The sequence below is a fragment of the Zophobas morio genome, unplaced genomic scaffold, assembly GCF_036711695.1.
Source record: "Zophobas morio isolate AGI-343-1 ecotype UQ-CSIRO unplaced genomic scaffold, CSIRO_AGI_Zmor_V1 ptg000007l, whole genome shotgun sequence".
NCBI lineage: Eukaryota > Metazoa > Arthropoda > Insecta > Coleoptera > Tenebrionidae > Zophobas > Zophobas morio.
The window spans coordinates 10,468,866-10,485,085 of NW_026972112.1; the positions used below are offsets into that span (position 1 = coordinate 10,468,866).

The 16,220-nt window shown below is 36.0% G+C and overlaps 1 protein-coding gene across 2 annotated transcripts in view; it reads left to right on the forward strand.

Annotated features, from left to right (window-relative positions):
- Positions 1 to 2,470: 2,470 nt before the first annotated feature.
- LOC135124509 (nephrin) overlaps positions 2,471 to 16,220 on the forward strand; it is a 336,173-nt gene continuing 322,423 nt past the window's right edge. For both annotated transcript variants that reach the window (XM_064049621.1, XM_064049622.1), the window contains exon 1: positions 2,471 to 2,808. In XM_064049621.1, coding sequence (XP_063905691.1) covers positions 2,727 to 2,808 — 82 coding nt within the window. In that variant the 5' untranslated portion in view covers positions 2,471 to 2,726. The remainder of the gene's footprint in view (positions 2,809 to 16,220) is intronic.

Sequence of the window (16,220 nt, forward strand, 5' to 3'; positions counted from 1 at the left end):
GCTCAAGCTATCTCAAAAGACAAAAGTCACAGTGGGGTCAAAAGTATGTAACCATCAACAAGTTAAGTACATTATGAAATCGATTACATTGTATTGATTTAATTTTGACATACTTTGCTAATAAAAACAACAATGTTTTCAACAAAGCACCATATCATGGAAACAGAAAGTTTTGTATTTGATCATGTTTGTTTTCTCACCGTTTCATTATCCTTAGATTAAGAAAAAATATAGGTCTTCCGTTTCTGTACGTCTGTCGTCTGCCTGTGTCGTTTTATTGCACAGATAATCTCCAAAACTACTTGACCGATTGTTGTAAAATTGTATATATATATATATGCGAGTCATTCTACTAAAACAGGAATTATTTTATAGTAAATATGGATATACACGTTATCTCAATATTTCGAGATGATGAGTATTTTATGAATTGATCGAAATTGTATTTGTATTTTGTATTAGCACTTGCTAAGATATGTCTTATTTTGGCAGATGACATCCTCTGGGAAAATGGGGGGTGGGTGGGTGGGCCTAGTATTTGTTAAGATAAAACTGATTTTGCCCCTATTAATATTGTAAAAGCTTGTGAAATTTAAAGGTGTTAAATTGCAAATTTCCTGTATGTTTTCACTTTTAAACTTTCAACATTCGCTAAAATTTGAAAAGTCTCATGTTTAGTGAGCACAGCATTAATCGAACAATCTCTTTTAAATCAAAGAAAATTTATTTTTTGTTGCCTATTTTTTCACGAAAATTTTGTTTTTGACTCAACTATGATTTTTTCATGTTACTGCACTCTGAAAACTAATGTATTATGGGAATTTGAAAATGTCTACTGCCAATTATGTTTTAACTAAATATATTCATTTAGTTTTCAAAACATAAGAAATATTTCTAATATTTTGAACATTTTGGATTTTGAGTGTCAACACTGAATTTTCTTAACATTTTCAGTTCATTTTTCTGATTAATGTAACATTTTCCTTTTATTCTACAAAACACTAAATGTATCTTTTCGCTTTCAAACTCTCGTTATTCGCTAAAATTTGGAAAGTCGCATGTTTAGTGAGCACAGCATTAATCGAACAATCTCTTTTAAATCAAAGAAAATTTATTTTTTGTTGCTTCTTTTTTCACAAAAAATTAATTTTTGGTAGGTACTCAACTATGATTTTTCATGTTTCTACATCCTGAAAATTAATGAATTATGAGTATTTTAAAATCTCCACTGCCAATTATGTCTCAGGTGTTTACTTCATTCACTTGGTAACTTATAATGTCGGCTCAAGCTATCTCAAAAGACAAAAGTCACAGTGGGGTCAAAAGTATGTAACCATCAACAAGTTAAGTACATTATGAAATCGATTACATTGCATTGATTTAATTTTGACATACTTTGCTAAAAACAACAATGTTTTCAACAAATCACCATATCATGGAAACAGAAAGTTTTGTATTTGACCATGTTTGTTAGATTAACAAAAAATAGGTCTTCCGTTTCTGTACGTCTGTCGTCTGCCTGTGTCGTTTTATTGCACAGATAATCTCCAAAACTACTTGACCGATTGTTGTAAAATTGTATATATATATGCATTGTGTCTCAGCTAAAACTCCGCGGCCTAATATCTTGAGAACGGTTAGAAATATTGTAAACCCCAATGTTTTTAGCTTGAAGAGGGAAGCTTAATTTAGTATATTGCAAATATGACCCATACATATCCTGGGTGTTGCTACGCACGCAAGCCTATATTTTTTTAAAAAGTGGTAGTAGGGCATCGGGTAGTGTATCCTGCTCGCAACGCAAAAGTCGTAGGTTCTATTGTTTTATGAGACTTTTTTGTTACACTGTGATTGGTATTATTATTGGGTTACCATCAAAAATAAAGATTTTTTTCAAATTTTACAAATGATTACCTACAACAGGGTGGCAACATGGGGCTTTTTTATAAATCACCGCATACATACAAAATGATTTCTAAATTGCCAAATTTGCAACACTACTTTACCTAACACTTTGAGTTATACCACTTAAAAATAATTAGAGAAAAAAAATAAGGAATAATAAATATAACATTTGTACGGTCTGAGGCAATCTAAACAATTATAAACTTACAATAACTAATGGTGAGTAATGGATCAGATAGCTGGCCGTCTAATTTTCAAAAAAACAATTTTTGCCACGTATTTTCAGTTTCGTGCCACTATGCATCCGCCAAATTTGGCAAAACCTTAAAATTTACAAATCGGTAGAACCCTTTACCTCCACCCCAACCCCAGGCCCTCCCCCATTCCCGGAAAGCCGTGCACATCCCCGGCTTATTCCGATTTTTTCCAAATATGATAACACTCGCCTGTATAAGTAAATCCCATTGTACTACAGGTGCGGGATAAGGGATGATAAAAGCATGCGCGTCGCTGGACGCTAGTGGGGGCGAGACCCGAGAAGCGCCAGTATCAAGGGTGCTATGACGAAGGCGTCATCACAGTTGGCCAAGAGATCGATACCAAATTAGTTTCGAAAATCGCGGATCTGCCCGGACTCTGGAGCGCGGCCCGCCGGACCCCAGCGCACTAGTTAAGCCCTAGCTAGGCCTAGTTAGTTAGTTTTTCGCGCGCTTCGCCCGCTACTGGTTATGAACGCGTCTCGGCGGCCCGGAAGCGAGCCGATTTCCGGTTATGACGAGAAGTGAGTGTGTGCATTGAGTGGGGTAAAGCCAACTTTCGTGATGGTGTCCATTTGCGAGATGCGTTTGTGTGTGTTGATGACGCTTGTTTTCGCTGCGGATTACGGCCGGGCGGGAAAAGACGGTGAGTTGATGGGGATGGGTAGGATGATGGTAGTAATAATTGTTGTAATGTGAACCTTGAAATATTTATTTGGGGATTAGAGACGTGTTTTAATTGAACAAGATTTTGTAATTTGGTAAACTGTAATAAACCATATGGGTGGTTTTGTGACAGATGGCGTAAGGGATGGTTCTTCTGATTTGGATCAAATTTTCTGTAATTATAGCCGAAATGGTGAAGTAAATGATGCGAGGATTCTTTTTATTACTTCTTTTCCTGTAGGTTGGTAGATGTCTGCGGCATTATTTATCTGCAATAACAAGAGTTTTTTCAGAGTTGTGAAACTCGCTGATTTTTTACATCAAATATGGAAATTAATTTTTGAAAATTTTACACCAAGGATGTGATTTTATACGCTTGAAATTTTGAAAATATTGTAAAATATTTTTTTCGCAGAACACAAAGTATAACAATCGTATTGTAAAAACTCTGAAATATAATACATTAAAATAGAGTTTCCTCAAAATTGTATAGATAATACAATTATTGTTAACGGTAGGGTAGAAATCATAGAAATGGTAGCTGCTAAAGTACTGACCTTTAAAGATAAAACAAACCATCGAAGTATTTCGTAGTTTGATTCTAATACTAAAATTATGCAACGTTAACAGGCTCTTGAAACTGTTCAAAATTTTTCTAAAATTCTGCCAACACACAAGATATAACGCAAGAAATGCTCACTTATTGTATTTTAATATCTAAGGTGTGTATTAAAAAAAAAACTGAAAAACTGAGATGTAAGAAATATTTTAGGAAAAATTTTTGGAAAACAGATGGTTTTCAGTTTACAGTTGTTATCAATAGCATTTATTTCTGTACTAAACTATGAATTAATTTTACATAAGTTAATTTTGTTATTTAAAACAACAACGCAACAAACCAAATGTGATAATTTATTGATCGACACCTGCCATTTTGTGTATGTATGTGAAACATGTACTTTTGGCACGTTTCATACGATAGTAAAATTTTATAGGTTATTAGTTTCATTTACGCCGAGGATGCTCAAATAGACTCCATGGTAAAGATTTTCTCCAATCTGCAACAGATGATAGGTGCCACTTTGAAACTGTCAGGGTTGCATTCGGAAAATAAAATTCACTCTGCTAGTTACTGAAATAAAAGAGTAAATATTACAAACACAGTCAACAATTTATAACTTACAACGTACAGAACAGCGGCCTTGTTCGAGGTTTATAATAAAACTCGTGAACTTGCTGAATAAATTTATATAAATTGTTACAGATTTTGTTTGGTAAATACGTACAGAGTAAATTAAAGCAGTAAATAACCAAGTTAATGTTATTGTTAATAAACGTAGGAAGTAATAATACAAAAATTGTTTTTGTTAGCAGAAATGTATCTTTATTTTATAAGAAACGAAAGATAAACAAACATTCCTGTCTGGGAACACCTGTTATTTATCAAGCACCCTGAGATAAATAACAACTTTCAGCGGTGGAGATCGTGATTTAAACACAAATTCGTATTTTGTGGACCAAGTAAGTGTGAAGCTTTCGTTTCTAATTTAAGGACCAAGGAAATACAATAAAGAAGTATATTTGGTACTGATTCCACTGACAGTTAAAATGAACAAAATAAACTTATATTGTCACCCCATATCGCATCATTTAAAAAAATCTGTTTTTTAATCTACCTGTCAAATTAATATTCAGTTGAATATAATTTAAATAAATTATGCGTAGGAGAATTATTCGTCAACATCTATGTTATTATTCTGCTTTGTAATCAACAGCGTTATACGCAGGAAATTCCGCGATGGTTAATGTGAATGTTTGGATTACTACCTGTGTGATCCTAGAAAATAGTTTCCTATATTTGTGTTAAGAATAGAAATAATATTTACTTAGAGACAGGAACTGATTTCATAAATTGTTTAGATAAATAACTATAAAAATCTCGATAAAATTATTCATCTTTGTGGATAAATTTGCAAAAATTATATTATTAATTTGTTTTTTGCATTTTAACTTTCTGAGCGTAAGCTAAAGAAGTGTTCTAGTGGAGTCCATTGGACGACTTTTATGATTTTTCGACTTTTCATGGCCTCCAGAATACGAAAAAATTGGTCTTACGTTTTCGTCTGTCTGTCCGTATGTCTGCCTGTCTGTCGTCTGTCCGGATTTTTATTAGATAATAATTTACAAACATTTTAAGGTTATCGTAAACTTGGTAAATGGTTAATCAATTGTTTTTCCTTTATATCCTCCCAAAAATTGGTGAGTGATGACATCATTTTACAATTTTTGAAAATATATTTTTTTTATTTTATAGAATTACATACTCTTCAGTGTGTGATTGACTAATCCGTGTGGAGTTTTTACCCTAGACCTCCGGATTTTTGGAAAAAAATTCAAAATTTTATTTTACAATTTAATTTTGGAATTGCAGAACCGAACTGTCTGAAATCTTGCAAATATTATCGGAAGCATAAATCGTTAATCAAATTTTATTTGTTTATGACCTCTCTAAAAAATTATGACGTCATCGTACAATTCTGTTGAATAAATGTTAAAATAACATGTTTCTGCATGTGTAATTTATGATTCCGTGTTGAGTTTTTACCCTTCGTATATAGATTTTTCTCAAAGATATCATCAAAACTGCATATAAATATTTTACAGTTTAACTCTGAAATTAAAAAATTGGTCGAAAGTTATTTCGACAGGACTTCCCTTGCCCCCGAAGTGCAGTTGAAATCGCACTTTTTTGAAAAAATAAAAAATTTGATTTTGCGAATTTGTATTCATGATAATCTCTATACATTAAAATAAAAATAGATAAGTGATATCAGTCACTATAAAAGGTAAACGACCTCATGTAAATAATGTATCATGCTTTAAACACCCATACCCCGCTCTGTCCACTCTCTAGCATTCCAACACATTAAGTTACGAAAACACACTTGTTTATATTTGATCGGCAACTCTGGAGTGACCTGGTCGTCAACCCATGATAGGAACCGGATTAACAATTTGCTCCAAAAATATGAATGCATTGATAAAGGTCAACATTATACTCGTATGTATTGGTGAGTTTCCCATTTATAAATGTTTCGGTCAACATTATTTCAACCAGAACACCTATATCAATTCCAACACATGCAGTGTATTACTAAAAATAATACTAAGGTGTATCGTTTTAGAGATTTGAAAAAAAAATTGAGATGTCATGACATTGATAGGGAGATCGGGCAAATTTTGGTTAGCGTTTCACCGTCTACACGATATTCCTAACATACATATAAAATTTGACAACAATCGGTCCGGTAGTTTTGGAGATTATCTGCTTAAAATCAATCTGAACAGACGGCAGACAGACTGAACCAAGAGACTTCATTTTTTATATTCTATGGGTCATCAAATGTAGAGAAAACATGAAAGTAGACACACGCCCCCCGATAGACTCGATTACAATCCTTTGCTTACGTTGAGAAAATTTATTTTTTAACATTTTGAACAGAGTTTCTATGAATGATTATAGAGTCGTAGTAGGTCATGTAAACGTGCCGCCTCTCAGATTTGAACTATACTAAATGCCCAAGGATGCATGACAAAAACCACAAGCATCTGTAAAACTAATTAATTACAATAAAAAGAAACTAATTTATGCGGTTAAACATTGCACTAAATGTTTATCCGGATAGACGGCAGACAGACGGATAGATAGATAGACCGACAAACCGACAGACAGGCAAAAGCGGGAAACCCATTTCTTCGTACTCTAGGGGTTGTGAAAGGTAGAGAAAAAGTACAAGTACAACCGAATGCTGTGAACTATTGCGAATATTTTAGGGTTATTGGAAACATGGTAAATCATTAAGCAAAATTTGTGCGTCGCTTTACAATTTTGCCATTCTTCAAATGTATGGGTTTTTTTGTGAAAAAAAATTAAGTGTGGTTAATTAATTAAACCCTGCTTTGAGGAGACAAAATTGGTCAAATTTCATTTTCTTTTAATCGTTGCTGCTGATAATCTGAACGTGTTATGAGTCGAATTATTTCGAAGTATAAACATAAACAGTCGAAGTTAAGCACCGGCGCAGGTACTGTCGGTAAAATCTTCGACCATTTTTTTTTCTAAAGCAGCTGAGTTTGTGCTTTTCAAAGAAATAGACTATTTTCAAAACACAAAAAAGTACTTTTTTTGGGAAAGCAAGCTTGCTTGAGAAAAAAGCTGAAATTTAAAATTCAGTACAGCAACATATAAATCTTTAGTATACCGAGTGTCCCAACTTACTTGTTGCCTCAAACATGTAAAAATCTATTCCTGAAAGTTGGAGTGTTAAATTAATACGAACAGACCCTCAAAGTTCGTGCGTGCACCCAGTGGAATAAACCCCACTTTCGCCCCCGCGTGCGTCAACACCTCCCGTTTTCGCCAGATGATACCGAGCACAACGCCGGTGAGCTGATTGCACGATTGATAATTTGAGGGAACTTTTTGGTTGGTTTTGAGTTTGCGGAGTTATCGCGATACTTTCGACGTGAATTATTAATTTGGGAGATAAATGGGATGGCGCACTTCCTTAAATTCGCCGCTCCAACTTAGACATTTTTCGCATGAAATATTCACGGACAAAGTACGGCGCTAATGCGGGGGTTTTAATTGGAGGAATCTGGGGTGGGGCGTGAGAGAAAAAAGTTGCGCGCCAAGATTTTGCAACTATTAGTGCGGAAGTTGCGAAATTGGGGAAGTTTTTCGCAAAGTCGCGCTAATTGGTGGTGGGTCGTTTAGTGGGGAACTGAAAAAGGCAAACTTTGCCGGAAAGGGGTTGTTGTTGATGGGGTAAATGCGCCATTGTGATTAATAGTCAAAATGGAATAAACAATACAAAATATGATAACACGTCTGTTTTTCACGCCTCCAAAGATTTGGGAAACTATCTATCTATGTAGTTATTTTTTGTTTATTTGTTTTCTATACCCATAGATACGTTTCATAACTAAGGTAGATAATTTAAAAATAATAGCAGTTCATATTTTAATCGACTGTTCTTAAACCCTGACAGATATTGATGACGAAGTTGTTTTATTTAACGGGGTTGACTTCAGGCGAAACTTCGCGACAAGTTTGTTTCGGAAAAACACAGCAAAAGATAAACCAGATGACGCGTTAGTTGGCTCCTGGTCGACTTCCAACAAACTTCTTTTGGATGAAGTAGAGCGGTCCCGCCCTCGAACGCTTGGTCGCTCCAAAAAGAAAAATCCCATCGACCTCCTAATGACCGCAAAATTTCAAATTGCCAATATGCCTTTTTATTGCGAGTTAATGAAGCCGAAAATAAATCCGAGCCCCGAAAACTGTCGCATAATTGTAAATTAAAAAAATAGACCCCCGCCAAGTCGTCCGTCGAAAATTACTTTTCACTTTCTAACCTCCTAATTATAAGCGAAAATTAAAAAGTTTCGGCATCCAGCATTTACTTTTTGTTTTGGGGTTTTTCGTTTCGTGAATAATTAACGCTTTAATGAACGAGAAGCTCCGAGATGTTCCGTCAGTTGTTTGCCGGAGTGAATATTCAGCGTCCAGATCCGGGAATGATCGAATCCGGGATTTTTCGCAACTAATTGAAAGTGCTGACAATGTCGAACTGCTCCTAGACTCGATTCGGTGTCGTTAGTGTCAATTAATCACGACACGGCCTGTCATTGTAGCCTTTCAAGATATCCAATCATATTCGAACGTGATCGAAGCTTTTATTCCCTTCCGACAAAGGCAGGTTGGTTTTGCTTGGGGAAATTAATTTCTCAAATGATGGAATCTTTTTCATTTAACCCGAATTTTTTTCGGCTACTTTTCGGAGCTTTTATTCGCGGAGGAAAAAATGTAACTACGTTAGTCGAATTTAATCATCTTTTTATGCTTCGGTATTGTGTTCCATTCCTTAAAGTCTATCAAGTTATGGAACCGAAAGCGGCAACTAATCGGATTCTAGCGGACGGGAAAATTCAAAATTTAATAAATAAATATTTTTGTAGAGGTCGGGCTCGCGCGGGTCATTCCGAAGTTTGATTCAGTTAAAATTTTTACGGTCGAGTTGTAACGAAACCAGAAAAAAGCCGAAATTTATGTTACCCATTTAACAGGCATTTAAATAAATATAAAGAAACGAATATGGGATAACTCGGGCGCCAGTTTTTCACGGCATATGGTTTAGTCCAATGGCTGCCTGCTGACTTCTGTGGACAAGAAAAATTGCTGGGTTTCACAGGCTGCATAAGTATAAAACACCATTTTATGGAATTTTTTTTTAAAAAATTTTATTTGTGAAATGCCTGTAACTACTTTTGCGGCTATCACACACATTTATAACTTTTTTCGATTTTAATGGTCAAAGCTTCGGGCAAAACCTCATAACTATAAACCTCCCGACGACCGACCGAGCACCCGAAATTATCTGTTTATTTAAATTAAATTACGTGTGAACGTTACGACGTGTTTTACGTTCGACAATCACGCCATTTTCATGTTAATCGTAAAACATAATGTGATGTGCAGGTGTGGACAAATTTACAAGGTACCAATACGAAAATTCCATATAAAATATGTTTATGGTCTCGGCGGGAGCACCTAATTGAAAATCGCGATATAAATCCCTTTTACAAGGATGATAAAATTTTAAGAGACACGAATATGTCGATCTAACACGCCATCGAAAAGCCATAGCTCGCTCATTTCGCGGTGATTTTTTCGCGCAAAAATCCGAGTTGCTGCATGCATGCACAATTTCGAAAACGGCCATTAATATTTATGACTTCCGCATATATCGACATCTTGCTCGCGGCCATGTTTATTATTGATGGGTTGTGCTCATCTGCCCGTCGAGGATTCGCCAATGTCACAGTTTACCATAATTAATATTTATCAAAGCGACACTTGACCGGCTTTGAGCAGTCGCGAATTTTCGACGTTCTTCTAATATTCGCTTTTGAATAATATATAAAGCCGTATTTTTGAGACGATTTATGGGCATTGGGTTCGCATCGGGCTGATTTATGGAAGGAGCAGAGATAGTCTGAACTAGAAAGGGTTTATATGTGTTTTTCGGTAATTGTCTTGGATTGTTTTGGCGTTTGTGTCTGGCTGGGTGATTTATACGTCACGGTTTTTAAATACGGGATTCGGTGGTGTTGGACCATGTTTTTAAGCCAAAAAGACGGTGAGTACGATGAAATAGGAGTGGACAGAAAATGAGGTCGTCCTCACTCTAGGCGCACCTTAGAACGTATTAGGTTTTTTTAACGTGAAACTGCATTAGACTTTTTGTATTATCTGTAGAGAGCAGGAATGTTTCCTTTAGTTTTAAGGTACAGTGTCTAACATTATCTACAAATAATTTTTTACTCCCTCGAGGGAGTTAGTGTTGCACTAAATATTTCAGCCTTGTTTAGAATATTTATTGAATTCGCTCTGGAATCCCACCTTAAACTCACTTTGTGATTTCCATAGGCCGAGTAAATACGCCAAGTCATGTCAGGTTAGATGAGGTCAACTCATGTCAGGATAAGTCAGATCAGGTGACTTACCGTCCCCTTGCGATTTCCCATTTTAAGGTTGCCGTCCCCAGGACCAAGAGAAACCCGACCCGAAGGAAGTCGCCGTCCAGGAGGCAACGACCGTGCGGGACGTTTAGTTCTTTCCGTTTATTCTTTTTCTGTAAACCGATTAGTAATTTTATTTAAGATTATTTTAGCCCGCTTATTGTTAATTTTACTCCGTTTTATTTTATTGCTTGTGTCCGCGGGAGCTCATCAGACCACCTGGAGATCCGTGTCTCCGGCTTCAGAGCAACCCCGGCGCTTTTTCCCCGGAGAGGGAGCTGGCGCCCGAGCACCGCCGCTCCCGACCGAAGGCGCCACCCCCCCAGTGGCGTGAAAGTGGCCGCGTAAGCCTAGCTCGACCCGACGTGTTACTTTCTCAGCGGCACTAGTCGGCCCAAGGCTTGGCACCGAGGCACGCCACCCCCACTGGTTATCGGCGAAATTCCCAACCGTCACCGTCCGTCACGGGAATTGCGTCGTAACACTATCAAGAATTTCAAATAACAAAAAATTTATTATTATTATTATCAATATTATTATACTTTGAGCTGAGGCAGTACCTTTAAACTCACGATTTTACTAAAACAGAGAAATGTTTAATTATTATTTTCTTTTAATGTAGCTTTGCTTTGAATGTGTTCATACTATGACAATTAATAGTGTTTGCGGGTAGGGCATTCCAGGCAGTAAATACTCGATTACTTAAAAAGTTTTTCCGGATCTTGCTTTTGTACTGATTATGAAGCAATTTTAAGGTGGGACCACGAAGACGTTCGTCCTTGTTGATGTTAATGTGACCAGTCGGCCCCAAGGTGACCTTTCAAAATTTTAAATGTCCAGACTAAATCGTTTCTAGATCGTCTTCGGACAGAGTGCAAAGTGCTAGTTCTTGGAGCCTCTGAGAATACGAAAGATTATGTAGGCTGGCGACGTTTTGGTTGCGCGTCTTTGAGCTCCCTCTAATAATTCAATGTCTTTTTGTAAGAAAGGACACCAGACAACAGATGTGTATTCCAATTGAGGTCTAACATAAGATTTATACAATGTCAGGAATGACTTCTTCGATAGACTTTGGAAGGTTTTAAAAAATTAACCCAGACTCTATTGACAATTTTAAACAACAAAGCTACATGAGATTACATTTTTAATTTTTAACGCAATTTTAACATCTAGGAGAACTCGTATAACTGAGGAAAACAATTTGATTTCAACTGATAAGCTGATTTTGCAAGTCTTGTCTTGAAATTTTGAAAACGTTTGGGAAATCCATCTTTAATTTATAAATGATAATGAATGACCCTCAATGAATGAAAGTACTTATCAACTCCCACATACTTTTCCTCAATAATCCACTAGGTTCGATATGGATCAATTATAAATTTTCCCACGGGTAGTCACGATATCATTTTGCTTAAATTTTTGAAGCTAATATATATATTTAGTTGGAAACGATCTATCACTTCACCTTAAATGACCTAATCGTTTATGATATCTTTCCCGTTTTTCCTTTTTCACACTTTAATTCTACTCTTTTGGACTCATCTTTCGCAAAATTTCTTATTTACACTTTTTTTTAATATCAAATTGACAACGTTTAAAGATTTTCAAATAAAATATGAAACATACTTTTGTCTGGATACGAAAACTTACAAAAACTAGCAGCAATGTAAGTTAAGAGTAATAAAAATATCAAAGGAGCCAGCACGAAGTCATTCTCTCCCTTGTCCAGTTTTGTTTTAATTAAAGTTTCGTGTGGGTAATTATGACCTGTTTGTGCAACATAGTCGTTCTAACAACGTCATCAGGACAATGGACCTTTATGACATAATATGGATGCAGATAACGGTAATAATAATGTCGTTGCCTACTTGGATAGTATTGAACATTAAAAGCACCTGTATTGTATATGCGGTGACAATGTTGTGGGGAACCAAAGCTTGATTTTAAAAACTAAATTACCCAGACTTGAATATCTGCACTGAATATTTCATCTACGTATGTTCGTCAATAGTCCTTTAATTATTTAAAGGGCACGAAAATAGTCAGAATTCCCATTATTCATCACGTGATTTATAAATAGTAGCAGTTTTTTGCAAATGGAATAGTTAAAGCAGTGACGGTTAGTGAGCATGTGACGTCATTGTATTCGTTTTCTGGTTTTATATAATTAATTGCAAAATTTATTGGGATCAATATGTGAACATCATCATTAATTAGACTATATTATATATAAATCATGAAATGTCGGACATCTCTCATAAATTTTAGTTTCCGACGTTCGCATAGGTTTTTGTTCGATTAATTTTTTTTTTAATAATTTGGAGAAATGGAAAATACGAACCTAAAATTAAATAAATGTGGAAAAAGACACAAATTTTTAACTGTTATTAACACAGCTCTTTAACAAAAAAAGAAGATCAATGTCAAATTATGATAGCAATTACCATGAAACTTTAATTGTAACTTGACCTTCGTACTGAGTATCGTTTCCTCTAAAAAACTGATGACGTCATGCATAAAATTTGATTTACATGCAGAAAAGAAGATTTGCTGAAATTATTAAATTATTAGTTAATAATAATAATAATTAATATTATTATTGATTACGTAGTCCGTCTCAAAATCGGAATATCTGATCGTCGGAATTAATTATACGATATTATACAAATCCCCCGAACGCCACCTCTCCCGCCGCCCACTTCCCGATATTCGCCGAATTATCCCCAAATCGCCCCTCCCGCCGCCAATTCTCCCAGCAAATTTCGCATCTCCTCCACGCCAAATTTGAAAGAATTTCCTCCCCTCGTCGAAGTTCCCACATAAAAATTCCCGACTTTCCGCGCGCCTAATGAAAATTGTGAAACGAACCACCTCCATAAAATAATACTTGGTCGATTTACATTAATAAGGTTATAAATGCGAACGTTACGAGCGCCCCATTGAATAATGTCAACCTCTCGACTCGAGCACTTAGAATGTTATTCCGAGTCGGTACGTGAATCTATAAATTTATAATTTTCAATAAACGAGAAACAATTCTGGAACTCCGCTATTTTCGCAACGACCACTAAATTCGCCGAAGAGAACCATAACGTCGTTCGAGTCGCCACCTCTGTCGTCGTTGGCGCGATCAAGGCGAGGGCCTTTTCGACACGAGAGCTTAAAATTTTACGGGTTCTTGAGAGAGGTTTAATTAATTTAAAGTTCGCCGGAGGTCGGGACGGTTTGATTGTTCTTATAGAAAGATTAAAGAAGGCGGAAAAAGTGGAGGCGGGAAGTTTTTGTAGTGCGAAGCTAGCGCTAGTCTTAATGAAAGGAAAAAACGGCGTTGTCTCGACGCGGATTAACAGTTTCTAAATGATCGTTCACATAATAATAGAAACACTGGTGGAGTGGTAGGGGCGGCGCACTGAGACCTCTATTTTTCATATTTAATACCAGTGAGCTAATTAATTTTATATGTTTTTTATCCTTAAAGAAAGACATGTAAATTTTTGTGTAGTTTGAAATATAGAACCACGTTTTTACAAAATTAATTTATGAGCGTGCAAAGTCACCAAAATATGTAGTTTAATTTAATGAGCTTTAACCACCCAGCTAGTGTGACATTTTTCATAAATTCACTGGGTCTCATGCGCTTCCGCCAACAAAGACCTTTGAAAATATCGTTTTTAAAGTGTTACCAAGTTTAAAGAGGTGAAAAACTTCCGTTAAAAGATTCCTTAAAAACGGCTCATTATCGTTAATTTCCCAAAGTAGAATTAATTGGAGTGAATAATTAGATTACTTTAAATATGAACAGTTATCGATTGGTTCTATCGGAATAAACTTTCGATAATAATTAATAAACTATAAACTCTGGGTCCGTTTTTTATTATTCCAGTGTTCAAGGCCTCGTTCATCCTAATGTTGCGCTATTGTGTAGGATTCATTGAATATGTATTTAATTTAAGATCGGCCGCTTTAATAGCGTTGAATTTTTTATGACAATTTTTTAAGTATTTCTACCTTCGTGTATTATTTTTAGTTGCCTGCTTGTTGTGATATTAAGCTTGAACAATATAGATGACTGCTAGTACTTTCAAATTTTGCACGTAATCAACATGTACTTCAAGGCGACAAACTCATTCAAATTAAACAAATTTCTCCGTGATATTCTTCCGATGTATAAACAAGCACTTGAAATTAAACCTTATTATTATTGCTGAGAGACCTTTTTTTCTCGTTGATTATCAACTTTAAATATATTTTACATTATCCATACTTCTGCAATTTGCACAATTCCTTGCAATTTTCACTCTTACCGCGCAGGGGTTGCGGGGCTGTGGAGGGAAAATGGTTTCAATTTCCGAATGTACCGCACGTTGTTAAACTTAATAAATGTTAGTCTTTAAACATCGATTTAGTCTACTACAAGGGCTTAAAAAATACTGAAACAAAGTGGTAAATTTATCGTTGAACATGAAACGAAAATTGTCAAACAACAATTATCGCTCGTAAACATATTTTAGCACACACAGAGATTAGCAGTTTATGGACAACAACGACCGTTTAGCGATTTTTCTACACTTGCTGAAAATCCAGCCGCAGCAGCGTCATTATAAAACCCAGAAACTTTGTGTAATCGCTAAAATATAGGCAGCGACGAATCGCACACACAACTTTTCGTTTTATATTAAAAACGGCGAGGAATTTCCGCCAACAAGCTTTACGTACCTGTAACAATTTAAATCCCCCAAGAGCGCCTCGTCTGCATTAGTAACTGAAGTCGCGTTGCAGCTCGCCGACTTGTCAAATTGAAATATTTGTTCTAAGGTTCAAGCTAATTACCTCCTGAATAAAGTTCTTAAGCAAGTTTAAATTCTGCATAGAACTCGCTTTCGACCCGGTTTTCGCGTTGCCACTTTACCGCCTCGCGATAATTGGTGCATATTTTATCCGTTTATATTTCTTTCTTCGATTGGCAGAGTCATTAACAGTTAAAATCGTGTTTTACCTATCAACCCCCGATAGCAACGGGAAAGCCCGCGCATAATTATTAACCCCTTGTCCGCGCCGAAACTTCCCCAGGCATTCTCCGGGTTTTTAGTTGGCCGTAAAAGCTTTAGCGCAGCAAAAAACCCTAAGTATGAGTCCATCAGGAGCCACTCGCTTTCGAAAATGGAGCTATCAATCCGGTTACACGTACACGAGGAAGTGCCAAAGTGGCCATTCTACCGCTACTTGTTATCTTACAATCTCTTGATACATTTTATTGGCGTGTCAATCACTTGATACGGTCAGTTTCCGGAGACTCGTCGTCGCCGCCGCCGCACGGAGACACTGCAAATCACGTCGAGTCTTCGATGATTTATCGAGGCCCTCGATAAAAAGCAGCCCGAAGTGATAATCAAATTGGAGGTGTGATTGCTTTGTAGCTCCGTTTCCTCTTCGTCAGAATACAATTTTAAATAGACATGTCCCTAGAAAAAATCTATCTCGTTTTCTTAAATCATATCTATCTTGGTTTAGCAGGCACAAAATCGTATATCATGGTGCAAGTTTAAAAAACTGTATATCAAAACTTCAAACAACTCTAAACAATGATATTATTACGCCAAATCATAGAAACATGTCTTTAGTTCTGTATTTGATAATGAATTGTATTTCTAAACCGTACAACATCACACTTGCGATAGCAAATTTTCACGGCTGGATAGATTTAGAAGTTGTGTTCTAACCGCATCTAACGATAAAATTGAAGTGATCCCCTTGGACAACTCTAGACTCAACAGCCTCGTACCTCTTATTGAGGTTGCGCCATATTGG